This window comes from Mastigoproctus giganteus, chromosome 8, assembly GCF_048544385.1.
Source record: "Mastigoproctus giganteus isolate SK-2022 chromosome 8, ASM4854438v1, whole genome shotgun sequence".
Classification (NCBI taxonomy): Eukaryota; Metazoa; Arthropoda; class Arachnida; order Uropygi; family Thelyphonidae; genus Mastigoproctus; species Mastigoproctus giganteus.
In genome coordinates, this window is record NC_143582.1 from 124,060,720 (window position 1) to 124,074,276 (window position 13,557).

General features: G+C 41.3%; 1 protein-coding gene across 1 annotated transcript in view; it reads left to right on the plus strand.

Moving 5' to 3' along the window:
* Positions 1-13,557, plus strand: part of LOC150081798 (axotactin-like) — a 638,696-nt gene that overhangs the window by 66,443 nt on the left and 558,696 nt on the right. The window contains exon 5 of the mRNA XM_090378896.1: positions 2,708-2,974. Within this exon, the coding sequence (XP_090235022.1) occupies positions 2,708-2,974 (267 nt within the window). The remainder of the gene's footprint in view (positions 1-2,707; positions 2,975-13,557) is intronic.

Sequence of the window (13,557 nt, forward strand, 5' to 3'; positions counted from 1 at the left end):
AGAACCGTGATGTCTAAAGAGTCATTAAGAATTAATATACAAGATTTGGGATTCTGGTCAACGGGTTGTATTATTCTCATTTTTAACGAGTAACCCAGGATTTTAGACTGTGGTCCAGACTGGACGCGTGCAAAATAAGGCTCTTGTATAGCGACAATATCAATACAATTTGTCTCGGCAGAAAGCCTAATCTCGTCAGCTATTGCCCGAGATCGCGGCCCGTTTATCTGCATAATCCTCAGACGGCCTTTCTCCCTCACAGACGAAACTGGCGTAGAACCGTTTAGAGAGGTGGTGTTGTTTACATTATGTAGAGAGTGATGAGTCAAATTACTCATAAGCGGTCCTTATTCTTGCGGTTTCTAATGCTCTTTTATATTCAGGACATTCACTGTCCTTTACAGAATGGCTGTACTCCCGTTTACGTCGCTTGCAGTTTGCGCAGCAAGCCGCCTCTTCCTTATGAGGGCACTCAGAGAAAACGTGGCCACTGTGGGCACAGTGACCGCACGAAGGGGATTCGTGAGAACAAAACTGTGCAGTGTGCCCATATCCTAAGCAGAGGTAACACTTGGTTACAATTGTAAACCGACGGAATTTGTGAGAACTCCAAGATAAGAAAATCCTTTCTTGTGACAGAAGGTGTTTGTACATTCTTGGCGGGAAGCTTATTACCCAATTCACAAGTGACGACGATCTTGCACGGGTAGTAAATCTGAGAGCAATTTCCTGTTTACATTCCTCTAATGAAAATCCATTGTCAACCAAGTTTTTCACATGAAGATTTTCGAATATTTCTTCTTCTTTAGTTAAATCTTTTGGAATGTCGTAAAGAAGCAAAGACGGGTTTCCCATGCGAGGGCGACCGAGAGAGACGCCAGCCGAAGTCAGACTCAGAAGCAGATAAATTTAATAAGTCTGTCTTGGTAGCAGTTTCTATAATAACTCCTTTATTTCGTATCATGCGTAGGGACTTAATTTTAACAGTCTTAAGGTCAGACTTGAGGGTCTTAGTAACGAGATTTTTAACATCGCCACTTGTTTTGCACCCACTGGTGTCTGAAGCTCGAAGAATAATAACATTATCAGTTTTAACTTTCGGTTGTCCAGTCTTTTGTACCGAAATTCGAACAGTGTCTGCATATGATCTAGGAACAGGAGAAGCAGGTAGTAACCCAGAATGATTAGGTTCTGAACATGACAGGTGTGGCTCCCTTATCAGCTGAGAATCGATAACCTCGGATCCCATCAGATCCTTTGATTTCTCTCGTCTGGCCGCATCTGAGTTCATCACAAAGGCAGGGCAGGTATTTATAATACTATCAAGGAGATCTGTTCTGTTTTGTACCTCCTGATTAAGTGCCTTTAGTTTTTCGTTTTCAATGAGAAGTGACATTGTCACGGTTTCCAAATTATGCCACTTTTCTCTTAGGATGTTACCAGCTGTTTTAGTAATCTTGTTTCCCTCTTGGGAGAGAAACCCAGAAAAATCATTATGCAGTTTCGATATGGTTCCCAGAATGACAGGTGCGTCCATTTCATTTAGCTTTGTTTGTAGGTTCAATTCACCTTCGGAGCCTGTATCCAACTTGTCATTCGTTGGCTCTCCCCTTGAGATATCACTATCCAACTCTGACTGTATATTTTTAGCCAGTGTTTTTTGCGTTGCAGAGTCCTGCAATGAGCCATCCAATTCCATCTGTTCAGCGGAAAGAGATTTCTGACGAAAAGTTTCATCTTGCGAAGACGCAGAGTCATCCGATCCCTTGAGGGCAACTTGTGGATTTAATAACCCAGAACTTTCAGCCGTAGATACTGACGAAAGAAATTCATCAGTATTAGGAAGTTGTTTGTCATCCATGTGTAGGTTTAAGCCAGTTAAATAAAACACGAATCCTATGCAGCACAAATCTTTCAGCGCAGGAAGCAGAGCTACATTGTTGTAACTGCACCTAACGATGCCTCTTCAGTGACTTGAGGGACCTATATTCGCTGGCCCCACCTTCTCTCTTTTTTTTTTTTTTTTTTTTCACGTGTTGCGTGGAATTCCCACCCTAGTGCAGCCAATTTATTTATTAATTAATTAATTAATTTTTTATTGAATTTTTTCTTCATGCGGTCTGCCATGAATTCCCACTCTGGTGCAGCCTAATTTAATTGTTTTTTTTTTTCATCCTCCCTCTTTAATGAGCCCCCAGAGGAATCTAGCTCACCATCTGGCAACACTGGGTCAGAGTCCCTCTTGAGACAGTACATGTTTCACTGGAACTGGTCCACCTTCCCGCGGTATGGACGAGTACCACGGGAAGGTGGGCCAGTTCCGGTTACTGATGCTTCTGGGTAGCCAAGAGGCCAGAACAGAACATACACACAAACCTACACCAACATATTTCTAGCCCCTCTGTTCTTCACAGCGATACGAGGTCGAGCTCAACAGACGTTCAGGGTGCCGCTCTTACATATTGACATGTCCATATCAATCTAGGAAAGGAGAATTTCTCCTTGTTTTTTTCCCACTATTAATTCTTGCCCCTGGGTTGCCTGAACTCTGGAGAGTGGTGTTCAGGTGGCAGAGGTGCGAGATTTCCATGGGCCTCTGGGAGAGCTGCTAATTCCCTTTCATATATAGCACACAATTGTCGTTTGAGATTTTATTGCATGCTTTAATTAGTTTACTGTTTCCTTATTGGTTGCATATCTTTTACAGGATTGGACCAAAATTATCCTGTTCACCAGCTAAATTATGATTTCATCCATTTTATTGGTTGTCTGGGAGAAATTTACTTAAGCCATTCGGAGAATCCTCTTACTGCTTCCGAAATCGTGGCCTCTCAAGGGATTCACTCTGGCTGCATTGACAAATGCCAGGTCAGAAGTCAATGTTTGTTTGGAGGTAGATGTGTAAATCACTATACCCATACTTCTTGTGACTGTTTCGGTACTGGTCGTCAGGGAGAATCTTGCTACGATCCAGGTAAACTACTTTCATTTCTATAATCGTAATTATTAAATTATTAATAATAATTTTTTGTGTACTGCAGGGGAGTGAAGTTTCAGATCATTTCCCTGCCGATGTTCATACAATTAACAAGTTCAATTTCTGACTTTAGCAACTTTAGAGCGAAATCCTTGCGTAAGAAATGTTGGTGGCTACCAGGCTTTACATACCAACTAAGAAATATTGTTCAAGGTTTAGGCCTAAATGGTTGTCAGATGGACTAATGAGACATGTGGCAGAGAAGAAAAATGCATGGGATACATACAAATTAATGGGTGACATGGAAGCCTATGATAGATATAAGTTGGTCTGTAACCAAGTCACAAAGGAGATTAGGCAGGCAAAGGCAGACTACGAAAAATCCTTGGCAAAGGATGCAAAGAAAAACAGAAAGGAGTTCTTTACATACTTGAACTCGAGAAGGAAAGGGATGAATCAGATTGGTCCACTGGATATTGATGGTTCAACAGTTGAGGATCCTGCTCAGGTGGCTAACAATCTAAACGAGTATTTTGCATCTACATTCACGCATGAGGAGTTATTCAGGAAGGAGAATGATGTAGGTAAAGTAAACATTGGCAGTGAGCTGGATGATTTTGTAATAACTGAGAGGAAAGTGGAGGAGAGATTGTTGAGGATAAACATAAAAAAGGCACCTGAGGTGGATGGGATCTATCCAGTTATATTAAAGGAGGCAGCAAAGGAAGTATGCAAACTCCTAGCCATAATTATGAGAGCTTCTTTGGACTCAGGGGAGGTACCCATAGACTGGAGATGTGCAAATGTAACCCCAATTCACAAAGGAGGATCAAAGGCTGACACAAGTAATTATAGACCTGTTAGTTTAACTTCTGTTCCAGGTAAATTAATGGAGGCACTGGTTAAAGAAGCACTGCAGGATCATCTAGACAAGAATTCAGTTATAGCTCAGACGCAGCATGGTTTTGTTAAGGGCAGGTCTTGCCTGACCAATTTGATTGGATACTATGATGTAGTCACAAAAGAACTGGATGCAGGGAATAACTTTGATATTATATATTTGGATCTTAGAAAGGCTTTTGATACTGTTGCACATGGAAGACTGCTGCACAAATTGGAGCAGTGTGGCATTGGAGGCAAATTGCTGCTATGGATAAGGGGATGGTTGAGTGGCAGAAGACAGAGAGTGGTAATCAATGGACACTGCTCAACGTGGACTAATGTTATTAGTGGAGTTCCTCAAGGTTCAGTGTTGGGTCCGTTGTTGTTTTCGGTGTTTATGAATGATATTGATGATGGGATATCAAGTTTAATGTCCAAGTTTGCAGATGATACAAAGGTTGGCAGGGTCGTCAAGGACACTACTGACGCTATGCTGCTGCAACAGGATCTGGAAAGGTTGAACAGATGGGCTGAGAGGTGGCAAATGAAGTTTAACATTGACAAATGTAAAGTACTGCATATGGGAAACAGTAACCCCAGAGCAACGTATCAACTCTGCGGTACCACACTGACAGTGGTGGAGAATGAAAAGGACCTGGGGGTAATTGTGCAGGGAGATATGAAGTTCTCTGAGCAGTGCAGACGAGCTGCAAGAGTAGCTCATGGTGTCTTGTCAATGATATACAGGAATTTTTCTAGCAGGGATAAGGAGGTGATTATTCCCTTGTATAAGGCAATGGTTAGGCCACATCTTGAGTACTGTATACAGGTCTGGAGGCCTCATTTCAAGAAGGATATAGAGCTGCTGGAACGGGTACAGAGAAGGGCAACAAGATTAGTAAATGGAACAAAGGGTTGCTCTTACGAAGAAAGGCTTAAGTTTTGCAAATTACAGAGTCTGGAGACTAGGCACCGGCGAGGTGATCTGATAGAGGTGTATAAGGCTTTGAATGGTTTGAGCATGCTCAATGCCAATGGGATTCTTCATCTTTCTCAGAATAATCACCTCAGAGGGCATAAATTCAAATTGAGGAAGGACGGATGTCGGATAGATGTGCGGAAATTTGCCTTTGGCCAGCGGGTGGTTGGTTGGTGGAACCGACTTCCATCACTTGTTGTTGAAGTTGATAGCCTAAACAAATTTAAAGCTCAACTGGACAGGTATTTCGAACGAACGGAGGGGTGAAATGGGAGAGGGTTTTTTTTTTTTTTTTTTTGGCTGTTGCTGAATAAGCTTGCTTTCTTGCATCATATGCCTCTACTAATGCTAATGCTAATGCTAATAAAACATCGTGGTACAAATATGACAATAGCAGTGGTGCAAGTACCATACCACCAGTGGCGGTATGGTACTTGCGCCACTATACCATACTATTTATATTATTTGAGGTATATACCATACCATAGATAGCAAGGTTTTCCCTCCAGAAACTGGGGTTTTTCGTCCAGCAAAACAGATAAATCGACCATAGAACACACGCAATAAACAAACATAAGACACACTGCACGGCAGATGAATTTGAATATTCGAGTGGCCTAAAAAACATAATAATAATAGTTTGGTATGATATCGTTGTTAAAGATCACTGGAGGGGGAGAGAATTTGTAGTTAGGCCAGTGGGTAACGTAATCAGCTTTACAGCTGTTAATAAAACTGAAGCTTGTGTTCCCTTTCGAATTAATGGGTTCATTATACTTGCAGACCAATTACGTTTCGCTTTATTATGTGTAATGTTTGCTGGTTACTCCTTTTTATTTAGGAAATCCAACAGCAGCTGTAATATGATTTAGTACAGCTCAATAGGCTGCTAGAAAGAAATACTCTAATTTAGCATAGACCCTCCTAACAATACCAGATGTCACTTGACATTTGGAGAAGTCCTGATTAGATAAAACTTGGACTTTGTAGGTTAGGTAAGTATTAGTAGGGGCAATGATGCAAGAAAGGAAGTTTATACAGCATCAGCCAAATAATAATAACTAGGGAGCTTCACCCCTGCTCGCTTTGCTCGTCCATCCCATGCACGCTTTTCTACGTAAAATGTAAAGGTATATTTGTATGTCAAATCTTTTCTATGCAAAAGACACACCTGTTGAAACGCACTGGTCGATGTCTAATCAGAAAATAACCTATGTAATTATTTACTTCTGCGCGGCATTCTCGAGGTCAAATAAATATCACAGTAAAATCTCAGAATGGTGTACACCCTCCAACATGGCGGCAAGCAAAACAGTGGGAAAGCAGTGATTGACAAGTTGTGACTCCCATATTTTTCAACAAACGAACAGGAACAAAGCAGTGATTTGCAGATGCCACAGCTATCCACGCCCACTAACCTCCTAGGGTGTCTGTACGTGTAGCACAGTGGTATCGTCACCGTCCTCCCCACACTGGATGGAAAAGGCCCGGGTTCAAATCCCGTCGATGATGCGAGGAACTTTAATGGGCTTTTTTCACTCCTTGGTTGAGTTAGTCGGTCTGAGGCGTAGATAGCAAGGTTTTCCCCCAGAAACTGGGGTTTTTTTCGTCCAGCAAAACAGGCAAATCGACCAGAGAACACACGCAATTTACAGACAAAAACATACATGGATATATATTAGAAATAATGGGTGGCTCTAATATAATATAACTTTTTTTTTTGTCCTCCTAGGGTGTTTTCTCCCACCTTTGCCGCTGTTTTTAAATAGGGAACTCGTTTTCCCATTTTAAAACAGCGGGATGGAGGGATAAACACCCTACCTAAGCTAAGCTAAGGCCCCCCCCCCCTTCCTCAACGACACAAAACAATCAGAAAAGGGAGGTGCCTTCACCTGTCAATTATCGCCGTCTTCCTCGCTTTCATCGAAGTACCTGCCAGCGTATACTATCTTGAACTTCAGCCAATATCACTATGGTAATCGGTAAAAATATCCCCGGTAAAAATGGATTAATTGTACAGTCGAATTTTGTGATTCGGTGAAGGCGAGAGCGTTTTCTTCTGATTGATTTGTGTCGTAAAAGGGGGGGGGTTAGCTTAGGTAGGGTGTTTTACCCCCTAACCAGCTGTTTTAAAATCGATCGTAAACGAGTTCGTGATTTAAAAACATCAAGTGGGGAGAATCACCCTAGGCGCTAACCGGTATATTTTTTCCGGGATTCGTAATTATTTACTTCCGTTTACATAAGTCACTCAGGAAGAGGCCTTTTGCTTCGGGTTCCATAATGCATGAGGAATATTGTTGCATATCAAAGAGCAGGACTAAAATATTTACAAACTATAAAGATATTTCAAATATTTACAAAACAATAAACTATTTACAAATACTGTATACAATATTCATTAATATACAAAAAACGTTATAATGGAACATCAAATGTTAGACAGAGAATCACGTGCATGATGTTGGTGAATGTTATGGAGGCAGTTGTCAATAATTAATTGCATATGTAGTGGTGTAATTGCCTCTCCCTCTTCTTCCATTGGCTCGAACAAATATCACTGGAGGAAACCTTTTTTAATGTATACATAGATAAATAAAATCAAACGAAAATCCACATCACCTGGCTTGAGTTAGCTAGCCCAGCCCAGTCTAGTAACTTTTGATAAAATTGTAAGTAAATTTTTTGAATTTGTGATAACATGGTTAGATGCAGAATGAAGCTCAATCGATTATTAATCAGATTCAGGAATTTAGGTAGCATTAACACAGAGTGGAGTGATTATTAATTCTAACTACAGGGGTCTGTTAATGTTAACACGATCCTTGAAGACCATTAATGTAATTTTTTTCATTGAAATGGTAAGCTTATTCACACACACACACACCGTTATCACTAAATTGTGACCACCCCATCCGTAATTGACTATGCGGCATGGCTCGCAAGACAACACTACCACTGCTCTAGCTTCGTACGCTAGAGCAGTAGTAATTTGCATCTGATCGTGTAAAAGTGATAAAGTAGCAATTATGGGACATAGTAAAGATATCACGGAGTTTCAAAAGGGTACGATTGTTGAGTTCATTCGTCGGATGCTTCCATAACGGGAACGTAACGTCTTGTCGGTTACTTGCAGCCCACTGTGGTTAAAGTGTACAAACAATGGTCTCGAAAGGGTTAAAGCCACCTCCCGCCGACAGAACTGTAAAAATTGAACAAGGTGGATTTTATGACGAACTGTAAGATTCAAATGTTACATAAATTTGATGCTATGTTTATATAATTATATTTTTAATTGTTTTCGGAAGGAAGGAAGAATATCAAGTGATAGAAGAACTAATAGTAGTAGCAGCAAATGATGCAAGAAAGTTTATATAGCATCAGCCAAAAAAGAAAAAAAAAAAAAAAAAATCCTAAATAGTTCACCCATCCACGCCGTCCAAGAATTTGTCTAGTTCTTCCTTGAATTCATTCAACTCATCCACTTGCACAACAGCAGATGTAAGCCTATTGCAGTGCAAGAGGATGAGTTTCACCGCTAGCTGAAAGAACACTTCCACACATCTATCCTGAGATCATTCTTCTTCAACTTGAATTTATGCCCACTCACGTGTGTAGCCCCAGCAAGAGCAAGAATGCCGTTCACATTCAGTTTACTCAATCCATTCAAGTCCTTAAACACCTCAATCAGATCACCGCACAGGATCTTAGTCTCCAGACGCTACAATTTACAGAACTGAAGCCTTTCTAAGTAAGAGCACCCTTTTGTTCCCTTCACCGATCTCGTTGGCCTTCTCTACACTTGTTCTAGCATATTTGCATCCTTCATAAAGTGAGGTCTCCAGACCTGTATACGGTACCCAAGATTCCGCCTAACCATGGTCTTATATAAAGTAGTAATCACCCCCTTATCTCTGCTAGCAAAGTGTCTATATATCATTGACAAAACCCCATTAGCTGTACTGGTAGCACATCTGCACTGTTCTGAGAAATTCGTGTCTTACTGCACAATTACCCCAGGTATTTTTCATTCTCCACGGCACTGACTGTAGCACAACAGAGTTGATAAGCTACTCTGGGGTTACTGCTACTCATATGTAGTACCTTGAATTTGTCAATGTTAAACTTCAACTGCCATTCTTAAAATCATCGATCCAATTTTCTGCAATCTTGTTGCAGTAGCTCACCCTCATGGCTGTCGTTAATCACCGTGCCAACCTTTGTATCGTCTGCAAATTTTGACAATAAGCCCGATATACCTTCATTAATATCATTGGTGAATATTGAAAACAATAATGGGCCTAGCACTGAAACCTGGGAAACTCCACTAATAATATTAGTCTACTAAGAACAGTGCCCATAGATAACCACTCTGTCTTCATTCACTTAACCATTCCTCGAGTTATCTCTGACGCCACAGTAGCAAAGGGCTGTAGGACTCAGGCCCAGTTGGTGCAGCTTTTCATTCATGGATACATGCCGCGTGATCAGGAATGATGTTTCTAATGTTGGAGAGAACTATTTCTGGACGGACTTGCTACCACGGTAGGTAACGTCCAGGAGTAACCTACGAGTGACTGCTCCAAGAGAGGGTGTGTCCTATCGGGTCTGCCAAATGTTAATAAGCTTATTGAAGCAGCATGTCCTCTGAGCTTTGGGATCCGCAGTAAGATCGAGCTCAATGTCCAGGAACCAAGTAGGGATGTTTATCTTTATCCTGAAAGAGAGCCCACGAAAGGCGACATAAAGGTCTAGCGGGAGGGTTCCAGCAATGACTTGAATAGCAGGAGTTGAGACAGTTCTACAGACTCTGTAGAACTGTCTCTGGCTAACAGCATGGAGCTTGAATAGACCCCAACTCTTGACGCATTTTAACAAGGCAAACCCGATGGAACCAGGCGCCAGCCGAATAGGTCACAATCGGCAGAAAGACTGCTTTATAATATAATAGCAGACACCTTTTGGATAAACCCCACTCATTCCTGGTTATTCGGATTATTAAGTTTGAAAACGTTTTGATTTTGTCACTGAGGTGGACTAAGTGCTGGAGAAAACTGAGCTTGTGGTCAACAACATAGTATTAGAATAAGAATATGGCAAGCATGAATATGATACGCGGATATTGTATGGAAGCTTAGCTGGTGCAAAAGAGTGCCCTGAAATCTTTCGCCTAATGATGATGTTTCGGAGGAGCAAGTATTGTGAAGACCAGCAGAAATCAACCAGACCAGAAAAATAGAGGTAGCCTTATATGAATACGCCGTATCCAATGCGCTCCGGTAGCTAGAGACTATTCCTTGGAATAGTGCACGTTCTCGGTTAGTTTCAGCTAATAAAGAAAGAAGATTGTCTGCAATGACCTTGAGAAGAAACAGAAAGAGACTTTCGAAAAATCAGCTATACCTTTTGACTGGACAAAAGCAAGTCTCTAAGTAGAGATGTTAAGTTGTCATTCCTAATGGTTCATACAAGTCTATAGAGTTGGGCTGTACCGTTATAAGTAAGGAAAATATGGGTGATTGATTGATTTAGCTGACGTGAAGTTAGGGTTAATTTTACTTGAGAGTGAATGTGTGAGTTGAAAGAGAGCAAAGAGAGTTTTTGTGAGATACAAGCATCGGTATTAGATATGGTTTTGACATAGTGGTAGTAAAAGGCAGGGCTGGATTTTGGTGTTCGTAGGCCCTATGCACTTTTATTCCGAAATGTGCTAAAAAAAAGTGGGCAGAATTTTTATTTTATTTTAACACTTTGACTGCAAATCACGTAAATTAACGTGACTCAATTGTCAACTATAATAATTGATAAACCATCTCAATTGAAGGAGAGACCATCGCTTCGATTCTTCTAGTTTCGAGAACAGTCGCTAGATAGCGTATGCGTATTAAATTTAAGCTCCTAGTGTCGATTGCACATATGTTTTCTCAGCTCGTTTTTCGTTAGTCACAGTGAAAACAGTGAATCGTTTTTTTTTTTTTTTTTTTAATTTTTACCTTCCTTCGTAGGGTCTAGGCACTGTACCTATGGTGCCTAATGGGAAATCCGGCCCTGGTAAAAGATAAAACTGCAGCCATTATCAATCCATTGCACTTCAGGATGGAAGCCTCCTCAACGATTCATGTTGAAGGAAATAGACCATAATCTGAGGATTGAGAGTATTATTATCATCTCGTCATTATTATCATCATCTCACAGTATTATTGTGAGAAACGCTCTGATGACTGACTGACACACACACACACACACACACACACACACACACACACACACACACACACGATTGAAGTTAGGATGAGTGACGGGTAAACATAATTGCGGAATAAGGATAGTTGTAAATAATAATCAGGATTATGCAGTTGTAGTAATATTATGTAGAAATTACAAAAGCAAGTGTTCTGTTCATTTTTCATTATTTTTGTAATATTCATGATCTGTTTAAAACTGATACTGATAGTGTCCTGATTCAGGAGAACATTCACTGCCTATTTTGAGAACTTAGGTAGATCCTAGGATAAAAGAAAATGGTCCACCTTATCTGGAAGAGTTCTGATAGTAATCGCAGGCAGGTAGCCCTTGGAGGGACTGAGGAAACCTGTTGTAAATAAAAATAAGTTATTTTACATTTTGTTGTTCCAGGGTAAATTTGTTTTACAGTAGTTTTATAAGATATTGCAGTATATTTTTGCTAAAATTGCAGTCATATACACTCCCATTATTAAGATGCACTGAAAAGCGAGTTGAAAATATATAACACACGTCTCCCCACAGAGCGAAGGGTACAGAGTGTTGTACTGGCTCAACGGCAGGTTGCACGACAGTTGACATCGCAATGCAACATGTGGAATGTTATAACAATGTCCCAAATAACGATGTGCCACACATGAAGACGTACGGGATTCCGCAGCAGACAACTCAAGAGACAACGGCCCCTCACTGCTGATCATCGTCTGCGGCGTATACAGAACTATGGTGCATAGTGTTAAGGTCAATCACCACCTGTGGTTTCCCGCATCCGCGCCATATGTACACTGTGAAGAAATACAGTACTACTGTAAATGCCAGAAAAGTGTTCTATGTTAAATGTGAAGTAGTTGGGTTCTATTGTGTTCTGTCATTTGGGGTTCCACCACGCAGGGCCCCTGGTGGGACCTCACGTTGCCCGCACACATGGCTAGGAGATAGCCAGGCAGCCCATTATTCTTTGGCCTGTGTCCTCCAGGGTAGCCTGAGCTTCCTGGACGGAAAATAATAATAAAATGAAAATAAAAAATATAGAAAAAATTTTAAAAAATAATAATAAAATTAAAATAAAAAGTAGTAAAGTAAATGTGGGCAGCAAAGCAGTCTAGAAAGTGAAGGAAAGTAAGAAGCATTGTGGATGTAGAGGAAGGCCTCCTCAAAGAACATGGAAAGGACTCCATCAGGCGAGTTGGATATTTCCTGGTACTGGACTGCCTGGTTGGCAACCTAGTGATAGAACAAGCCCGATAGAACAAGCCCGTATAGGTTCTCCAAGACTCACATCAGGTTTTCTAAGCTTGTATCCTTCCTGGAAGGGTTTAAGTTAGGATTTTTTATCACATCATTAGGTTGGAAGATGGTGTTGAGGAAAGGATCTTCTCCTCTTGAATAACTCTTGGACAAAGTGCATGAAGACTTTATATTCTTCGTTGCTATCCAGGAAATGATGTTCCTGGTCCTTTGAGAGGAAGGTCAGTGTTGTAATCATTTGTTTTCGTAGATCTTCATAGAGAGAACAGTCGTGCATCAAATGTGGCTAGTTCTGCAGAGCTCCACAAAGGCAGTACCGATCTGCGGTGATTCCCAAGGAAGGCTTTGATGGAGTTTAGCTTTATTTGGCATTGATAGAGCCATGTACTGTCAGAAGGAATGTTGTATGCATGCCGGGGGGGGGAAACCATGTTGAAAATTTAGGGTAGACCCTGTCTACATAGGGAACAAATTTCTTTGTTATTTACACTTTGGTGAAATTGGTCCATCTTGTTTGGCAGGCCTGCTGCAAGTGGGAAGTGAGTCGTCTCTTCTATGTTTTTGGGTTTCTGGCAAGGTCTGTGGTAAAGTTCATAAAGGTGACTGATATACCCTTAGACTGATGGGAAAGCAGCCCATCGGACCACCTTCAGATTCAGAGGGAGGGCACTAGCCAGCACCTGCAGTGCATGTGTGTTCACTGTACAGCAGTCCCGCGTGATGGTGAGCAGGATGGAACTCTGGATGATATCTAGCTTTTCTTGATGGTTAGGAGAGCAGCTCGATGGTAGCAAATACATGAAGCGTAGATTATTGCCAGTAGAAAGACCGCCCTGTAGAAGAGCGAGAGCGTGCAGCGGTTGAGGCACAAATCCCTGCACATAACTCTGGCTACCAAGGCGGTGTAGTTTCTAATTTTAGATTGCAAGTATTTCAGCTGTGGTAAGAAAGTGAGACCTATACTAGGCGTATACTATGGTAAAATGTTAGTTGTCAAACGACCCCAGGAGTTCTCCCAATCTCCACGGCGTATATTATGGTGTCAACAACACACTGTTTGGTTATTCACTGGAGGACTGGAAACGGGTGTGCTGGTCGGATGAGTCCAAATACTTGGTAGCGTAAGCAGCGCGAGTCCATTGGCTCATCGCGCATGGTGCTTACAATCCAGGTAGGTGGTGGTGGTTGTTACTTAATATGGGGCATGTTTTGCTGTAAGGACTAGACT